Here is a 12,767-nt window from a genome sequence, read left to right as displayed (position 1 = left end):
GCATCCCTCAGCGTCCCCCCACCCCACCCCCCCGAGTCCCTGTATTGGAGGGCACCGTGCTTCGTGGGGATTAGGGCAGGGAACAGCACTTCCATGAAGGGTCTTCTCGCCATTGGGTGCTCCAGGGACCAGTGCGCCAGAGAGGGGACGCTAGCCATTGTCCACCCAAGTCACAACCTCAAAACCGCCTCTAAAAGCAGCCGAGAGGGGGGATTTTTGAATGAGTTAAGGCTTTTTCTGGTTCTGGCTGAACTTTCTGCGTGGAACCTGGTAGAGCAGTAGAAACACACTCTCCTGTTCTCTGAGTTTCTGGCCTCTGCTGGGGGTCCCACAGCTCAGTTCAGTTCTGGCACTAACCCCTCCGTTAGTACAGATGCCTGGTAAGGGCTCAGCGCCCCCCTCAGCCCCCAGCCACACGTGGGATCCCAGGCCGCTCACATTCTCTGCGACCAGCTCCCAGTGTGAGGTTCCCACGCAGCCCCCTTCTCCGTTTTCCTCGTTTTGGAGAACGATTCCCAGAACTGGCGAGGACACATACGGCTTTTCCTGGTTTATTTTTAAGAGCGCTGGGCAGGAACAGCCCAGCGGAAGAGGTGCTTAGGGCACAGTGTGCGTGGCTGGGACAGGTGTGAGCTTCTGTGACCTCTGGGCTCACTGCCCTCTCAGCCCCTCCACGTGTTCAGAAGCTCCAAGAACCTTGGATTTTAGGCTCCATTTCCTGGTGGCCGTTGATTCTGTCACTGGCCACTGGTGATTGCATCTCTGGACCTGGAGGCTGGGGAGTGGGTTGAAGCTTCCCACCCTCTAGTCTTGCCTGGGCCTTTCTGTCAATCAGCCTCCATCCTGAGCCCACCTAGGGGACCAGGAGGGTCACTTCACTTGCATAAAGTCAGGGTGGTTGAGGGGGGCTTATGCCGAAAAACAAAAGATGCTCGGCTTGCCCAGGAATTTCCAAGGATTTCAGGAGCTCAGAGCTGAATCCAGGAACAGAGGGCAGATACTTATATTTTTATTACATCTCTGACGCCAGAATCATGTGTATCCATTGAGTGACAGTGGCTGGAGCGCAGGCCTGGCAATGTACGTCTACAGGCTGATTCAGCGCCACACGTGCTTGACCGGGGTGGAGCCTCAGATGGCGCAGCCCCTAGGCCACAGAGTCAAACATGCCTGTCAAGGGCTGGGGGACAGGCCCTGGGCGCAGTGTGATTCTGCTTCTTACATAGGGACCTCCGTGTGTCTGCGTGCTTGGCATCCTACCACAGATCCATAGACGTGGGCTCTTCTTCCCCAAGAGCTTCCCGCTGCTTGAGGAATTGCCCATCGCTTTAGGAGATAAAGCCCTTTCCCCCCCAGGTGCCATCTCCTTTGGCTGCAGATGCTGTTTATCTGCTCACGGGTAAGTAAAGTGCCACCCACCCTGCACAGCCCACCGCCCCCCCCCCATGGCTCCGAGTCAGAGGCCCCTGCTTCCGGCCCCTGCACTGCATGAGGAGTTCCCTACAGCAGCCGAGACTCTCTATAGAGACTCACGAATCACATGAAATGCCCTAGATCTTTGAGGTCCACCTGCACTGCATCAAAGGGAAAGCAGCAGAACAGGACCTAAGAATGGGTCCCCAAGCCTCTCTGGTACTGTCCCCTGCATCGGGAGAGCAATGCAAGTATGGAATGTGGGGGGCTCCACAACCAGGGGCTCTCTGCATCCGAGCAAACTCCCACCACACACACGGCACCTGAGCAAAGGCCAAAGTCTTAGGTGGAGGTGGCTGGGAAACAGGACGACCTGTAGGTCAAATACCTGCATACGTTAAGTGTGGCTTAGTGACAAGGGTGTTACTCAAGTAGCGTAAAAGGGGGAATTGATGTGAAGGCATTAGCTAGTGTTTAACTGGGAGAAAACGCCAGCAGAGCTGGCATTCACTAAGGTTTCATTGACAATATACTCTTCTAAGTTATTGATGTATCATTCTTTGTGCTTCAAATATGCAATAATACTGTGCCATCTTCAAAAGTCCCCTTAACCCATGCTCATGCTCCTGAGCATTCCCTGAGTGCTTGCTGTGTACCAAGGAAGCACGTAGGAGGCCTCTACTAAATCTCAGAGGCTGCGTGGGGCAGAGGTGACCATGGGGAAGAGGTTATCGTTGCTCCAGCTTTTATAGCACATGAGCATCTGGAGGCTCCCAGACAACAGTGAGGGGACTCAGAGTCCAGACCCCTGGTTGTGTGAGCTCTGCCACTTGAGTGCCTTCGTGCCAGAACATGCATCTTTGTTGCAAAATAAAAATGATGGCCTTATTTACACGTGATTTCTTGAGTTGATAGTTACTGCATTACAAGTGCAACCTGAAATCAGTTTTGAAAAGCATAGCAGTCACTCTACTTTGCCTTTTTTAGTTTTCTTGTTAAGAGCTGACTTTCAGGGTTTCTTTTGAATTACTTGGTTTGGTTTGTTTTGCTTTCTAGAAAGTGTCGCACAGTAAGCTTTTATAAACCTAGAGAGTCAAAAAAGAATGACAAATGTAGGAATTCCCATGGTGGCTCAGGAGAAATGAATCCGACTCGTATCCACGTGGATGCGGGTTCGATCCCTGGCCCCACTCAGTGGGTTAAGGATCCAGTGTTGCCATGAGCCGTGGTGTAGGTCACAGGCACAGCTCTGATCTGGGGTGGCTGTGGCTGTGGCCAGCAGCTGCAGCTCTGATTCGACCCCCAGCCTGGGAACTTCCATATGCTGTTGAGTGTGGCCCTCAAGAGACAAAAATAAGGGCGGGGTGGGGGGAGAGAACAAATGTATTTTAACTTGTGAGTTCTGATTAACTATGCAGTGGTGTCATCATAAAACCCAAACCATTTCTTCAATTACAGAAGGCATCCTGAGCAGACTTTTCAACATGTGAAATGGCAGTTAATGTTTTATGTAGAAATGTGTTACTTTAAAATTCATCCTCTAGTTTTTCTGGTGACTGGTATATGTGGCCAGAGTCTGCAGGCGTGTACAGGCTGTTGTGCGGCTGCTGTTTATTATTTTCTGTGAAGACCCGCTTCCCCTCCCAGGTAATGGGCATCAGGGGAACATTGCTCCAGGCAGGTTTAAAGTTGGCATAGCGCAGCCAGGTGAGCTGAGTTGGGCCTCTGTCTTTTGGGGGATTGGATGTTCTTTGTTATTCTCTCACTTCCCGACACCCCGTTAGGAGACGCCGCTTTACTGGAGCTTTTCCTGGGGGTGCAGAGAGCCCCGGGGCCATAGTCAGCCACCTGCAGGGCCTTGGGGACCCTGCAGCCTCAGCCCTCACTGCCTGGGCCTCAGGACCCTCTTCTGTTCGTGCCACCTGGCACCACTAAGCAAAATACAGGGGCCTCTGGTCACTGGTCTGTGCTGCTGTTTCATGTCTCCTGCAACCTGATGGACCACACCGTCCCCTATTTCATTTAAAAAAAAAAAAAAATGACCGTGAGTTTACCTTCCTACCTCCTCCCCTTACACAGCCTTTCTTTCGTCACACCTGCCTCTGCTTGGTGTTCCTGCAGAGTGTCTGTGGACTAGCTCACTCACGGTCCCGAGGTCTGTTGTCGAGGCGAAAACCTTTCCTGTACACTCTTAGGTGCTGCGTTTAGGGGCCTGTCACTGAAAGTGAACAAAGGCATTAGCAAGAGAAAATACAGGTTTCTGTTTGCGTAAGAGCAAGGCAGTTCACAGAAAAATGGGTTTCAAGGAGGCAGTTGGAGCCTGGGGCTCATCCATCATCTTCATGGGGGTTGGGGAGAGACAGAGGAGCCCTTCTGGGGGAACACGTGGCTTTTAGGAACAGTGAACAGGCTCCTAGGAGAAGAGATGAGTGTAGGACCATGTCTGTTTAGGCGACTTCTTGTCCAGCCCCTGACCTGTGCAGGCTCATCTTCAGCCATAAAAGTCAACCTTCCTGGCTTGTGAAACTGCTGGGGAGGCTATTTACGACAGGTACATTCTTGAGGGAGCCTTTGCTTTTAGGAAGATAAGGAGAATTTAGAAAAAGCCCCTTCCTGCTGCTGTTGATTCTCTAATGTCTTCAGCTCAGAATAACCCGTGGGCGACCTTGGCATGTTCAGGAGCCCCTTCACCACCAAGGGGCCCTTGTCTTTCTTCCCCACACCCCCGGGTCCCTCTCTTGCTTCCTCCTCCAGACCTTCAGCATCTTGCTGGCCAAAGGCAAGGCCTCCGCATTTCCCAGTGACCTAAGTCCTGCCTTCCTCCCTCGTACTTTCCCCTCCCGCGTGGCCTCAGGGCGTCCTGCTCTCCAGGAGCCCTTGGTCTGGCTGCGCCTTTAGCCAGCTGGTCCATGCCAACCTCTGGGACCTCCCGGACCCCGCCAGGTGCCGTGGTCCCCGTGTGGGACCGCATTCTCACCCTCTCTCACTCCCGGCCCACGTGTCCTCCAACTCTCCGAGCCCCCTCCTCCTAAGACGGGCCCCTTTCCTCCCAGCTCCTCTCCACCCGTGTGACGTCGCGAACACGGAGGACCTCAGCGGGGTTCCTTCTCGGCTCCCCAGACGCTCAGCAGCACCGCCCCCTGCCGGCAGCGCCGCCGAAATGACTTCTGTAGTGCACGGTCCTCTGGATTGCGGCGCAGGATGGGTTACGCAGCTGGTCCTAGATTTTTGCTGTTGCCATTAAGAAACGGGCTACCTGTGATCCACGGAGGTGGCGCACGTATCCATCCACACTGCATTTAGGGTGTGAAAGCATAACTGCCTGCTCGCCACTCCGGCGGATGGAATGAAGGGAGAGACGCCCCCTTCCCGGGCGGCAGGTGCGGTACACCTGCGCCACACGCCCTCCCCGGTCACCTGAACGGGCCTCACCTCCACTGAACACCACGTGCTTGGTCATTGCCGCTGGTATTTTCCCCGCCCCCTCACCTCCACGCGCCGGAACACACCCAGTGATGGCAGGAGTGTCTCCCTTCACTCTTAGGAAGACCGGATACCACCGCGGGCTCTTAACCGTGCGCACACGTCAGGTTTCTGTTCAGTTTTACTCGCAGCGACTCCTGGTAACTAGACCGCTAAGCGCTTAGTTTTTCTCATTCTCTGGATTCATGGGCACAGACACCTACGCCAGACAAGATGTACAGGGGCGACTGTGTGTTCCTGTGCTCGGTAGCCTCACCCGACCCGAGGGGCTGCTTTCTCATTTATTCTTATGACATAGTTGCACAAATAGGATCGCGGAGCCGTCTTCTCAGTGCGTTTGTGCGTTTGTGCATGTGCTCGCGAGATCTTCGCGTACCGCGATTTCACGGGACCGTCATTCTCCTCAGGGCATCGTAAGATCCTGTACGCTTGACCCCTCAGCTTCAAGCCACCGTCACAGGAGGCAGATTTGACAGGGCTCCAGATATTGAGACGCCTGAGTTGTATCCTGGATTTCTGAAGAATGAGCTAAGCAGTCGTGCACACAGGTGGTCTTACTAGACAAGCACAGGTCAGTAGACCAGAGAGGACAGGTAACCAGCAGGGCCAAGACTTTCTTCCAGAATTCCTGGTTGTGCCTGTGGAATGTTTCTAAAGCCTCCAGGGTGATCGCGCTGTTCCGCTCTGATTCTGTGTCACACGCCGTGGTCCCCACGGCACCCCCTGAGGTCTAAACCCCTTGCCTTGCCCCTTGCTCTCTTGATGCCTACGCCCCATTCCACCTCACCTTTGTTCTGTGTAGTAGCCTATGCGGGGCTAGGGGGTTGGGGCAAAACCCGCCTGTCTGCAAAGGCTCCTAGGGAGCGACAGCGAATAAAGTGCCTGAGAAACACTGCGTTAGTCCTAGGCCAGCTTAAACCAATTCGAAGTCAGTGGACCCAGTAATTTCCAAGGATGGCATTTAATCAGTTCAAGGGTGATTTTCTGCAGCATCCGTCCCTTTCCAGCCAGAGAAGGTGCCGTGCTTGGTGGGGGGACACCCCTGCTTAAATGCCTCCCCCCCATTTAATACGGGACACCCGCTGTCTCCAGCTCTATAACCTGAATCCCATCTGCAAAGTCGTTTTCCCATGAGAGGGACCCCAGGCACAGGTTCTGGGGAGTAAGGCCTGGGCCTCTTAGGAGTTCCTGGGGCCCGCTGCCATGCCTAATCTCAGCCTCAGTTCTCCCACTTACCAAACATGGATAGGAGTGTCAGCCTTAATGAGATTATTGCTCTGGATGCGGGAGGAAGGCTTACCCCAGGCAGGCCCCCAGCTCTGTCCCTCTGCATTATTTTTTTTTTTTTATGGTTTAAAATACATATTTAATGATGGGTAAATACACCAATGATCAGAAAAACTGAGGAGTGCCATTCTCATTACAATGTGATATGAAAGTGCTGTGGAAAGACATTTCATAAAGCAAAAAGTCAAGTTTAATTTTACAAAAACTGACACCGTTAAAACCACTGTGATTATTTGCCCCTATCCAGTCAGTCACTGAGCTTACAATATTATAAAAATATGCTAAAAAGTTGTTTCTTCATGTAAAAAAAAAACCCAGTGTGTTTCATAATTATCAGAGATGCTAATTCCCATACAGCTAGTATAAATTTGATTATTAGAAAGTTTGGGGAGTCCCCATCGTGGCGCACTGGTTAACGAATCCGACTAGGAACCATGAGGTTGCGGGTTTGATCCCTGGCCTTGCTCAGTGGGTTAAGGATCCCGTGTTGCCGTGAGCTGTGGTGTAGGTTGCAGATGCAGCTCAGATTCCGCGTTGCTGTGGCTCTGGCGTAGGCCGGCGGCTATGGCTCTCATTAGACCCCTAGCCTGGGAACCTCCATATGCCGCTGGAAGTGGCCCTAGAAAAGGCAAAAAGACCAAAAAAAAAAAAAAATTAGTTTAAAAAAATTTGAAAAATCTTGTTTCCTTAAAACCACTTGGTTCATTTACCATTTGATATCAGATAGCTATTTGCTATCCTGAGGTACCAAAAATAAAATAAAATAAAAACAGCAATATTGATACTCTGGGTTTCTTGTTAGGTAGATCCTGAAGGCTAAACTTTGGAATTTCACCAGAGGGAGCATACAGAATTCTCTTGGAAGACACTTTTTTTTTTTTTTTTTTTTGCCAGTTGTTTCAATCTGGAAGCCAGCAGATTGTGGTTCATTGTGGGGCGCATCCAGGACACAGTGTTCGTCAAAAATAAAGGCCTCCTCATTGTTTCTTGCTGCTTCTAGATCATTCTTTGGGGGGTTCACATTCCTGATTCTACCAGAGCCTTCTGCACAGCACCCCTTCACCGATGTGCTGACCTTTGTCCCCAAGTCCGGAGGTCGCAAGGAGGCCGGTAGTCACACTCGCAGGCAGGCTGGGGTCCAGCCCAGCCCGGCAGTCACTCAGTAGGGCTGACCCTCCGGGGGCTGTGAGGGCACCTCCTCCCTGCCACTGTTCTCCGAGATGTGGAAGCCGAGTCGGGGGCTAAAATGCCTTAGAGCTGTAAGGAGCTAAGTCTAAGGGAGGTGTCAGCGCCCCCACCCCACTGGCATGTTCTCAGGGTGGTGGAAGAACACTGGCATAATGCAGTACTTATTTGCCTTCACTTGATGTTTCCCTTCCCAAACTGTTGTCGTTGCTGGCGTCTGTATTGAAGTTAAACAGTACTTCCGGTGTGTAGTTTACCAGTGACTAAAAGTAACCCTGTCCTACGGCCAGGCGGGCACCTGTTGGGGGCCTGGAGGACCACAGGGAGCTCCCCAGTCCTGGGTGGGTTTCGTGGCTCTCACTCCACCGTGCTGAGCGTCCGCTGGCCAGTCTCTGAGAAGCAGAGAACGTCGGGTGTGGGTCTGCGCTCGCCCTGGGATCCATGCCATGTGAAGGGTGTGGCTCAGCTTGGCCCCTGGGTTGACAGACACCCCCACACCCCATTGGCCCGCCCCAAGGAGAGCCCCGGAGACTCAGGGCCTGCCGTTTACACTCCTTGACAACTTCCTAATGGCTCTGCACCTGCCTTGAGGGGTCTGCTGCCCTCTCTGCAGCATGCCTGGCTGTGCTCAGCAGCACCCCTCCCTCCGTGCCAGCCCCCCTCCCCGCCCCCCAGTGCCAGCATCCTCACTGTCCTCTAGACCACCGTGTCCCCGTGCTGCGATGGGGGTGCACGTGAACCCCCGCTTACGGAGGGCAGGGTGGGGTGCCTCCATGGTCCCCCTACACTGAGGAGACACTACACTCCACCCAGTGAGAGGAAAGGGTTTCGGGCAGGACACACGCCGTGGTGACCGACCGCGTGCCCCCCTGGCGCCTTCTGTCCTGAGGAGGCGTCGCAGGGAGGAGCCCCCCGGAGCTACTCATGCCCTCACTCCCATTCCTAATGAAATAAAAGCGTGACCGCAGCGCCAGAGCCCGTAGGCACTTAAAAATGGTCATTCGTCTCGTCACATTGTATGCACTGTCAAGGAATTATGCACAGGTAAGATGAGAACCCTCCCAGAAGACAAGGCCGGCGACCTCATTGGTGAGAATCACGCTAGTGGTGTCGCGTGTACCTTGTCCAGACGCCCCCAGGGGGATTCCCCAGAGCACTGGTTTTGTGGACCTGCCTTGGTTTTCTCTGAAAACAGATTTCCACTTCTGGGCAACTTTTCCAGCAAAGTTGAAAACAGATTTGTCCACGGGAATCCTTCTGGAGCCTTTTTTGTTTCCAGCTAAAGTGCTTCAGGAATCCCCAGTCCCTCATTCAGGGTGAAGAATCTCTGGACTGCTGTGCCAAGGACATTTTGGAAACCTCATACCTCATGACATCCTGATGGATCATTCGGAAATGAACGTTATACACAAACAATTCATGTAACTCAACAAAACACACAGGGAGTTCCCGCTGCGGCACAGTGGGTTATTGATCTGACATTGCTGCAGCTCCGGTGTAGTTTGCAGCTCCAGCTCAGATTCCGTCTTCGACCCCTGCCTCAGGAACTTCCATATGCCGTGGGGGCAGCCGAAAAAGAAAACAAAAAACAACCCGATTGAAAAATGAGCACAAGACCAAAATAGGCATGTCTCAAAACACACAAACAAACAAACATGGCCAGTAGGCACCTGAAAAGCTGCTCAACATCGCTAATGTGGAGAAATGCAAATCAGAACTGCAGTGAGGTACCACCTCACGTTGGTCCGGATGGCCATCCTTAATAAGTTAACAAATAACGGTTAATGGAGAGGGTGTGGAACAAAGGGACCCCCTCCCACGCCATTGGTGGGAATGTCAATCGGTACAACCACTGTGGACAACGGTATGGAGGTTCCTCAGAAAACTCGAATCGCCATATGATCCAGCAGTCCCACTCCTGGTAATATATCCAGACAAAACTGTAATTCAAAAAGATACATGCACTCCTGTGTTCACTGCAGCACCATTCACAATAGCCAAGACATGGAAACAACCTAAATGTCCATCAACAGGTGATTGGATAAAGATGTGGTACATATATACAATGGAATATTCCTCAGCCATGAAAAGGACAAAATAATGCCATTTGTAGCAACATGGATGCAACTAGAGAGTCTCATACTAAGTGAAGGAGGTCCGACAGAGAAAGACACATGCCATATGATATCATTTATATGTGGCATCTAAAATGTGACACAAATGAACCTATCTACAAAACAGAAACAGACTCACAGACATAGAGAACAGACTTGTGGCTGCCAAGGGGGAGAGGGAGTGGGATGGACGGGGAGTTTGGGGTTCGTAGGTGCCAACCATGACCTTTAGGGTGATTACACAACAAAGCCTTACTGTACAGCACAGGGAACTCTATCTGTCTCCTGGGATAGACTCTGATGGAGAAGAATATAAAAAAGGAATTATACATGTGTATAACTGAGTCACTTTGCTGTTTAGCAGAAATTGGCACAACATTGTAAATCGACTATATTTTAATAATTGAAGAAAAGAAATGAACATTAATACACCGTTGAGAGATGCATAAAAAGATCACCAGCGCGGCCTGGACGTCAGCACATCTTCATCTCCAGAAACGCTGACTTGCAACGTTGTGTGTGAAAACCAGCTTGCCTCTGGTTGGTGGGCACTCGGTTGGTTTGCAGGGAGCAGAGGTGAGGCATCGGTGTGAACACCAGAAACTAAATCCTGGAGGACCTTGCCTTCCTAGACCTGTCGTCCCTGGTACACAGGCTGCCGGGCCATCCACAGCCAGTGTTTCCATCCAGAGGACTGAGAAGAGGCTTTCTGCCCGGGCGGTTGTGACGTGGTGGCAGCCCCGGAACCTCAGCCGTCCATCAGCTCTTTTGGCAACGAGGAGTCTGGCCCCTCCCAGGTCCAGGAATTACTGGGGCTCCCCTGGTGTGGAATGTCACTCCAACGTGTGGGCGGAGGCATCTGTCCCCCACCCATCCTGCTGTGCTTACGCCTGCCTCTTCCGTAGCGAAGCCTAAAGGCAGGCAGAACGTGCTGTGCTCCTGCCCTTCTAGGCATCTGCGGAGTTACATCATCCCCACCCCAGAAACATTTGTTTCCTTTCCCCAAACCACAGGCAGGAGTGCTCTAAGACATCAGATGGCGGTTCTCCGTCTGCGAAAGTGCTGATTGAAAATCACCCTCAGCGCCCTGTACCCGCTGTGGGAGTGTGATTTGGCGGCCGTGACACAGTGCCACACGCTCTGCAGCCTGAACCGCAGGCATGCAGATCCTTGCACCTCTGGAGGCTGGCAGGGCAGCCTGAGGGTCCTGGCAGCTTCTGCTTCCGCTGAGGGTGCTTCCTGGCGTGGTTGTCCTCATGTGGGCTTTCCTCTGACCTCGAAGGGAGGGGCAGAAAGAGTCACTTCCCTCTTCCTCCTCTTGTAGCGACACCGGCGGGGCCTCCCTTGGGACCCCGTACGTACCCGGGGCGTTAGGGTTTAGCATTTGGATCTTGGGGAACACAGTTCAGCCCATGGTGTCCAGGTGGATATATTAGTCATGTAGGGGATAATCTCCCAGGCCACTGTCATCATAGTTTAGCTCTCAACACGGGACAGTGATAGGGCTTTTGGAAGGCACCTGCATTTCATGAGTGTCATGCGGAAGGCGGAGGAAACAGATGTGATCATACACATTTACTTGAATACAGAGAGGAAGTAGGAAGAGGAAAAGAGGTTTCTAGATGCCCATCTAGAAACTATTAACACTGGTTTTATGAATCTTTAAAATACTTGGTGCCTTTGAGAGCTTTGCTGGGTTTCCCGGTGGTTTCTGACAAATTAGTGGACACAAAATCTGTGTTATTAAAAGAGAAAATGAGAAAAAGGGGTTTGAACTGTCTTGAAGTCCTTTGCTCAGCAGTTAATTTACATGCATACACGTTAATACGGACACTAAGAGTACCTCACAGCGTAGTTTTCACGAATAAAATGACAGAATTCCTTAGGAAGCTTCCCACCCATGTCCGCCGGCTTGTTAAATCCTACGTGTCTTCAAAGACTTTCCTCATGAGGAAAAGGAATCCATTTAGTGGCATGATTCATTTGTGTATCTAGCCTGCTACTCCAGAGGATTGGGTTATGAATATGTTTATGTCAGTACTGGCTTTATTCTCTTATTTTCAGACGAAATTCAACAAGACAGGTAGCTCTGCAGTGTGCAAGGAATACTGAGCTCACCATCCAACGGGATTAAGTAGCACACCACAGCACACAGCTGGGATCTGCTTTACATAGAGATAGGTGGGTAGGTGGGTAGGTAGATAGATTGGGAGGGAGGGATGCTTGGGTGGATGGATGGATGCTTGGATGGATGCTTGGATAAATGGATGGATGGATGGATGGATGGATGGATGATGGATGGATGTGTAGATGAATGGATAGATGTATGGATAGATGAATGGATGCACCATGGATGGATAGGTGATGGATGCCGATGGATGAATGGATGAATGGTGGATGTATATGTATATTAATGGCTGGATGAACAGATGGATAAATAGGTGCTTGAATGGTTGGATGCATGCATGAGAGGATACATGGATGGATAGTGGATGGATGGATGGGTGAATAGATGCTTGGATGGATGGATGAAAGGCTATTTGGATGGATGGATGGATGGATGAGTGCTGGATGGACGGTGGATGGATGATCGATGGTGGATAGATTGATGGATAGTGGATGGATGGATGGGTGATGGTGCATGAGTGGATGCATGGATGAAAAGAAGGATATAAACAAGCATACCAATTAACAGCAACATACATGCAAACTTCATTTTGACAACAGTGCTTAAACTTTGAGTAAACATGTGATGAAGAGTATACACATTCAGTATCACAATGTTCTGGCACTTGTTCGTAGGTAATTCACTGTCTAACAAAGAACATGGAGTCAAATAAAACTTAAACCTTAGATAGGCACACTGTTGATCAAAAATTGATCAAAAATTTAAGACCTCAAAGATTTTATGTCTCACAGGGTGAAAACTGAACTTGGTATTACAAAATTAACATGTAGAATCAAACCCACTGTAAAAAATGATATGACGACACTTTCAACTTAAAAGTAGCAGTTTAATTGACAGTTTTTTAGTGATTAGATTTGGATCATGCCTGGCTTTATATATAATGAACAGTTATGAATGCTGCTTTCGGAGGTGCTTAAATTTGCCAGGTCCTCTGAGAGTCTTGAAACTAAACCAGAGGGACTTCATCTAGTTCTGTGTTTTGCTGAGCAAAACGAAAAGCCTTATTCCCTAGAGACGACACAGTCCCACATAAAAAATTCACTACTTCCAGAAAAGTGTGCAACTTAAAATGGACACTTTGTAATCATTTCAAACTT

At 50.8% G+C, this 12,767-nt stretch overlaps 1 protein-coding gene across 4 annotated transcripts in view; it reads left to right on the top strand.

Annotated features, from left to right (window-relative positions):
- Positions 1–12,767, top strand: part of PUDP (pseudouridine 5'-phosphatase) — a 302,518-nt gene that overhangs the window by 57,353 nt on the left and 232,398 nt on the right. The window contains exon 4 of one of the 4 annotated variants that reach the window (XM_047765648.1): positions 7,078–7,168. The exons of 2 other annotated variants lie outside the window; for them this stretch is intronic. In XM_047765648.1, coding sequence (XP_047621604.1) covers positions 7,078–7,152 — 75 coding nt within the window. In that variant the 3' untranslated portion in view covers positions 7,153–7,168. Of the gene's footprint in view, positions 1–5,303; positions 6,639–7,077; positions 7,169–12,767 lie in introns of those variants that run through there. One more of the 4 variants, XM_047765649.1, reaches the window with a different exon arrangement.

This window comes from Phacochoerus africanus, chromosome X, assembly GCF_016906955.1.
Source record: "Phacochoerus africanus isolate WHEZ1 chromosome X, ROS_Pafr_v1, whole genome shotgun sequence".
NCBI classification, from domain to species: domain Eukaryota; kingdom Metazoa; phylum Chordata; class Mammalia; order Artiodactyla; family Suidae; genus Phacochoerus; species Phacochoerus africanus.
Note: the sequence above shows the minus strand (reverse complement) of the source record. Positions and strands in the feature narration are given on the sequence as shown.